This window comes from Centroberyx affinis, unplaced genomic scaffold (genome assembly GCF_046629955.1).
Source record: "Centroberyx affinis isolate AG114_WGS23_722 - 3 ecotype Tasmania unplaced genomic scaffold, CSIRO-AGI_Caff_v1 ptg007342l_1, whole genome shotgun sequence".
NCBI lineage: Eukaryota > Metazoa > Chordata > Actinopteri > Beryciformes > Berycidae > Centroberyx > Centroberyx affinis.
The window spans coordinates 33,626-40,196 of NW_027283705.1; the positions used below are offsets into that span (position 1 = coordinate 33,626).

The following is a 6,571-nucleotide window of genomic DNA, read 5'->3' on the forward strand; positions in this document are numbered from 1 at the left end:
AGAATGTGCCTTATATGATAAGTGATTACCAGTTATCCTGCACAACACAGGTCCGGGACAGTGGTACCATATAAGTGTGCAAAAATGCATGTGCATTATTATCTGTTCACTATATCACTGTATTACTGGAAAAAAGGAAATCTTCCATTGTTACCATTTACATTTGCATTTCTCTGGCACAGCTTATGGTGTGCTGTAGTTGACATAAGTGATAAAGTCATACTTTTACAATAAACAGGAGTAAGCTAGCTAACTATAGAGAGATCCATCAGAAATGAAGGGAAGACGAGTTAATATAATAATAATGCATTATCACTTCCTTTTTTGGCTTGAGAATGAGGCTTTTTAACCTTTGTAGATGAAAGGTGATATGATGCTGCTCGCTCATTTGTACTCCATCACTGAGCAGTTGAAAAAGTGGGTGGGTGGGTGGGTGGGAGTGTCCTGAAATTAGGAGAGAGTTCCGGTCAAAAAGTGAATTTTGAAAACCAGAATTCTCAGCACCTAATAGTAATAATCATTGAGCAGCCCATTTAAAACTTTCTCATTCAGAATATATTTTCATTCATCACTTCACAATGTTTTAAACCATGTATATTTTTAGTCCTCTTTTGAGTAAGAGGAGCAAAACTAATATATTAAGGAAGCAACACTAGAGTAGCCCAATAACCATCTAAACACGCTCTGAGACTCCTTGTGTTTGTGAGAACTGGACAGTGGTGGAAGAAGTACTGAGATCTTTTACTTCAGTAAAAGTAGCAATACAACAATGTAAAGATACTCCATTACAAGTAAAAGTCCTGCATTCAGAATCTTACTTAAGTAAAAGTACATAAGTATTGGCAGCAGAAAGTACTTAGAGTATCAAAGTAAACGTACTCATTATGCAAACTGTCCCCATTTAGAGAGTTATATTTTTCATGAATTATTGGAATATTAATACAGATTTATTGACATACATGTACATGTAAGCAGCATTTTAAAGTTGTCAACGTGAAGCTAATCTTAACAATTTAGCTATACTTTTGGGTAGTCTAATCTATAACAATGCTATTTTATAGTTATTTTATAAAGATGATCAAAGTTTTAAATATAAAATATTGATCTGAAAAGTAACTAGTATCTATAGCTGTGAAATAAATGTAATGGAGTAAAAAGTACAATATTTCCCTCTAAAATGTAGTGGAGTATAAGTACAAAGCAGCATAAAATGGAAATACTAATAAGATAAGTAAAGTACAAGTACCTCAAAATTGTATTAAGTACAGTACTTGAGTAAATGTACTTAGTTACTTTCCACCACTGGAATTGGGTTAATGCAAACTTGGCATGGGAGAATAATTGACACACACACAAAGGTCTTCCAGATCTCATATACTATACACATATAGTAAAGAGTCAGGGTAATATTCTAATCCCATATACCAAAATGTTCCCTCATGCAGAAGAGGTCAAACAAACAAGGATATTCCACAGCATTTTATTGGCACAAACAACAATCTTCTGTAATTTAAGGGAGCACATCTAAATACAGGAGTACCCTTTCATCACAGATTAATAATTTATTTTAAACACAGCACTTCTGTGCTTGAAATATTTACAGTGTCTACAAAAACAATGGTGAACTGATTCATCATATGATGAACATTAGCTTCACCGAGCCAGTGGACATTAAACACCGGTGCTTGTCCTGTGGCGCCCTCTACTGTATAACACAGGAACTGGCAGTGCTTCTGTTTCTCTAGTGCTTTTTATTCAGACAGGCTTTTGGTTAGCCTGCAGTCATTTGTTCTATTTGATTTTATTTGCTCCTATTGGTTTTATTTCCTCGTCTGTGTTTTGCAACTTTTGTCCTTTATACTGTACTTGTATATGTGTCTCTGTTCCTGTTTTATCTGTTGTTGCTGTTATTTTAATATGTAGGCTCTGTGCTGTCTGTTGTTATTGCTACTTGTAATATTGTAAAGCACTTTGTGATTCTGTATCTGTGAAAGGTGCTATACAAATAAACTTTACTTACTTACTTACTTAAACAGTCAAAATGAAATACATTTCTGATAGATTAGTTTCCACAGTAAAACACAGGCCTAGCTCGATAGAAAGTGTGATTCTCATTGTCTGTTGTGTACTGAAATATAACATATATATATAAATATAACATAGCCCTCAAGACAATTTCTGCAACTACTTCAAGAAGCTGCAGATCAACATAATTTGATCTGAAGACACCAACCTAAACACAAAGGTATGACAGAGTTTAGTGGTGATGCTGTTCAAAGTTAGATGACGTTGCTTCTTTTAACCTGTAGGATGTACAGTGGACAGGTGGATCTCACTTGCCACCGAGTTTCAGGACATTGTTGACCATGGCCCCAATGCCATCAAAGATCCTGTGCAGCTTAGTTTCACACATGAATGCTGGAGACGTAACAACCTTGTTCTTAAGGTCCACATGGGCCTCGTGATGCACAACAGTTAAGGATCTTTTAGACAATAACTGTTACAGCTCGCCTGATGTATTATCAGCATCATTACCTGTAGGACATGCTCAAATTAGGTGGGGCCTGTTAAAACACACCCAATGCTTTCATGGAAAATACTATGAGCATCTTAAATAACCTTGACTCCTACCCTTTGTGGCAGTACATGACAGTAACACAGTGCAGCAATGTTAAAGGAAGAATCCACCCTAAAACATTAAAATAAAAAAACAGCTAGTGGCACTGTACCTTGTATTTTTTGTTGTTTGGTGGTGTAGTTTTTCTTATTCTCGTGGATAACTGGCCAAACGAAGACAACATGACATCACGTTGTGATATTTCCAGCACAGTTACAATGGAGTTTTTGATAGCTGAAAATTTACAGCTTTTTCATCTTTGGCTAAAAAGTTTCAGCTATCTAAAACACCACTCTTGAATGCATTGAACATCACAGACTGATGATATCTAACACTGTAAGAGTTTTCTTTAATTGCAATTCCAAAAATCTGATCCAATCAGCCAAATTGAAACATTGAGTTTAAGTTAAAGGATATGGTCACGTCCTTGACACAATGATTGGCCCCCAGAGACTTGATAGCCTGGGCAGTGCCAGCATAGGGCCACTTGCCTCCTTCTTCCTCCTCATGGCCCACTGTGACTTCTACCCCTGGAAGAAGTTTAGCCACCAGGACAGGGGAGATACAGCATAGCCTGACAAAAACATAGGAAAGTCAGCATCACAATCCACCTCACAACTTGCCTTTATCTTCATACTGCAGGGATGAGAAAAGAACCTAACAGGTGTAAAATAACGGTGAAAGCAATTGTAACTTTCATTGATCACAGGACTTGATGTTAAGTGGAACAAGTATGAGTGAATGGAAACGTTTATAGTTCAGTGATTTGCAGAGACAGGCCACCTCTTTAATACTGACAATCCTCCTTCCATGTCACTTACCCAAGGGGGTTACCTGCTTTGTGAAAGTCCTTCAAAACACGCTCTACATCTTTGTTCACTTTGCAGTCTGGCCCATCCACAGCAAATGTTGACCTAATAAGCAATCAAAACAACACAATTAAAGCTGATTTTGATTGCATTGCTGCATAAATGAGCACTCAGTTGGCTACTCGCATGCCATTACTAAAGAGAATGAAGCAGTAATGCTACAGTGCAATACCTTACGGAGCATTTCACATACCTGTGGGCTCAGTAAAAGAAACAAAATGAAAATAAAAGCTGCTCCACCTACAGATTTTTGGCCACTCTGCTTTGGGAAGATGATGGCATCATGGTTGCTGACACTGAGCTTAGCCAAGTCTCCAATGTTGCCACGGGCAACACGTGCCGACTCTGACAACACAATCCTGGTAGAAAGATGAGCAAACATTAATTTGATTGGGTGGATTGTGTCACTGTCAGGTACTCCCTTGAGTCAAATTAACTTTATTAGTCAAATGTGGTGGAGCTACACAGTTGCGCTAATGATAAGAGCTGATGATCCTCAAATGCCTTTTTTTTCTGGTTGAAAAACACTGTAATAAGTAGCGGGACTGAAAACTGTGTTTTTAGAAAGGCTCTTTATCATGAGCTGGACCGTGTATCTCCGCCATTGACGGCTGATATTGTGGCTAATCGCTGGGTAATATGGGCACTGCCAGCACTGTACCGTTTACCATCTCATGAAGAACAAATGGCTGTGAAAAGGCAACCAGCCTTCACTTGCAAATAAACACGCTAGTATGAAAAGTATTATCTGATTGAGGGTTTAGGGGTCACGCTAATGTTTATAGCTAATGGTGTAGCTGCTGAGCTACTACACTCGCTGCAGTTTAACCAGCCATCGTTTAACCGTGAGTGAGTGATTTAGGCTACACCTTACATTATATTCCTACCTGGACAGATTATTGTAAGGACTCATGAGTTAAACTTATATTGTATGTGAAACTTAAGTTCAGTTCTGGTTAAGTTCACGTTGTCACTGGGGGGTGCAGTGTCTTTCTAGAGAGAGAGAGAGAGAGAAGAGAGAGAGAGAGAGAGAGAGAGAGAGAGAGAGAGAGAGAGAGAGAGAGAGAGAGAGAGACACTGCACCCACCATGCCCAATACTTGGGCTGATGACTCACCAAATTATCTGTGACACTCCAAAACAGGTGGTTAGTTAATTTGTGTGGCGTCAACATTGAAACATGGGCAGAATATTAATGATTGTTCTGGTGTAATAAAACATGTGAGTACTTCAAGTATCCAATTTGAGTAAAATGTAACTGAAGTAAGAGTACTCCTACTTGAGAGAAATATTTCAGTTAATTTCCACCCTTGGAAATTGAAGTTGCAACAACCAAAGTGATGCTGTTAGTTTAGAGAGAGCTGAAAAGAGCAGGGTCTGACCTGGACTCAACAGGTTGGCCCTTGCTGTGGTCAACCACATGCATCTGGGACACATCAGGAGCAAACATCTGAACTTCAGCTCCACCTCGGCTAAGGTGCACCAGGATCCTGACACACACAAAAAATCATCAGCCTATAGAATAGAATAGAATAGAATAGAATAGAATAGAATAGCATAGCATAGCATAGCATAGAATATAGAGCTGCAACTATTAATCAATTAATCGATTAGTTGTCAACTATTAATTTGATCGCCAACTATTTTGATAATCGATTAATCGGTTGGAGTCATTTTTTAAGAAAAATAAGTAAAAATTCTCTGATTTCAGCTTCTTACATGTGAATATTTTCTGGTTTCTTTACAGAGCCAGCCCAAGTCTTTATGGGGCCCTAAGCAGAATTTGATTTGGGGCCCCCCACCGCCTCGGCGCCGCCAATACTATTGACTATTGTCAATGCTTGATCATTCACACACCTTCTGTAAATCTAACACACCCATTATCAATTGTATTAGTTGTAGCTGTGTTGCTTACATCATACCAATGTCAGCCTGGCATGTTTTTACCCTTCTATGGTTTTTAATCTTAAAAGGTAGCAAACTCACAAGAATGATCTGGTGTTAATTTGCACTTTAATATTCAAAGTGATACAGTACTAAGTGGAATACTGAAGTGGTCTACTGAAAAGTAACAAAATAAACCAGCAGACAATGCATTTACTGTAAACAAGTTAACCACTTTAATTGCTTTTGGTTTAAAAAATTTGCAACGTGCAAAAGTGCAGAACAACAATCAACTACAATTAAAATCAAATAACTTAGATAAACAGTACCTCCTTCAGTAAAGTTTCCTTCTTATATAAAAAATAAATGCAAATGTAAAAAACAGACAATATTAAATAAATTGAATAAATACTTAAATAATTACATAGAATGAACAGAGGAACCTGTAACAAGATAACGTGATCCTGCCTGAAAAAAATCGTGATATGATATTTTTGCCATATCGCCCAGACGCCCACCTGTAATGCAAACATACCTTTATCTTTCTGTTTTTTCTCATCTTCTGTTTTCTTCTTCTTTCTTTTCTCCGCTCCAGAAGGATATGTCCTTTTTTACGACATTACTTTTTTGCTGCATCGACGCAGAGGAGAAGACTGGAACCTAACGTTAGTCTGACTGACTGTGCATCAAAAGTGACATGAATGTGACACCAGCTCCGTCAGAGGCAGCGGGAATTGATTAAACCGGTAGTATTAGCTAGCCAGCCCGTTAACATAATATTGCATTTTTGTATGATTACCATTGACATAATATATCACACAAAAAAAACATTTCAAGCACTCCTGGGGGCCCTAAGCAGGCGCTTAGTTCGCTTATGCCTCGGGCCGGCCTTGTTTCTTTCCTCCTCTATGACAGTAAACTGAATATCTTTGGGTTGTGGACAAAACAAGACATTTGAGGACGTCATCTTGGGCTTTGGGAAACACTGATCCACATTTTTCACCATTTTCTGACATTTTATAGACCAAACAACTAATCGATTAATCGAGAAAATAATCGACAGATTAATCGACAATGAAAATAATCGTTAGTTGCAGCCCTAATAGAATAGAATAGTCAATGCACTCTAGGCCTATGAGCTACAATATGTGATAGGTTACTGAGTAAATGTTCATGGAAGGATAAGACAACCACAAAGGGAA

The 6,571-nt window shown here is 37.9% G+C and overlaps 1 protein-coding gene across 1 annotated transcript; it reads right to left on the reverse strand.

Annotated features, from left to right (window-relative positions):
• Positions 1-2,156: 2,156 nt before the first annotated feature.
• LOC139639479 (glutamine amidotransferase-like class 1 domain-containing protein 3, mitochondrial) lies at positions 2,157-4,968 on the reverse strand. Its single transcript, XM_071513580.1, has 5 exons — positions 4,868-4,968; positions 3,702-3,845; positions 3,439-3,531; positions 3,035-3,191; positions 2,157-2,461 (listed from the first exon to the last, which is right to left on the reverse strand). The coding sequence occupies exons 1-5, from the start codon at positions 4,933-4,935 to the stop codon at positions 2,333-2,335; spliced, it is 591 nt and encodes a 196-aa protein (XP_071369681.1). The 5' UTR covers positions 4,936-4,968; the 3' UTR covers positions 2,157-2,332.
• Positions 4,969-6,571: the final 1,603 nt, after the last annotated feature.

Bases quoted from the DNA above. Each gene is read 5' to 3' on its own strand.
- LOC139639479 (XM_071513580.1), bottom strand. From the start codon at position 4,935: ATGTTTGCTCCTGATGTGTCCCAGATGCATGTGGTTGACCACAGCAAG. The intron at 3,846-4,867 runs GTCAGACCCTGC...TCTTTCTACCAG, and splicing joins GGCCAACCTGTTGAGTCCAG to GATTGTGTTGTCAGAGTCGG. The intron at 3,532-3,701 runs GTTTCTTTTACT...ATTGCTTATTAG, and splicing joins GCAGCTTTTATTTTCATTTT to GTCAACATTTGCTGTGGATG.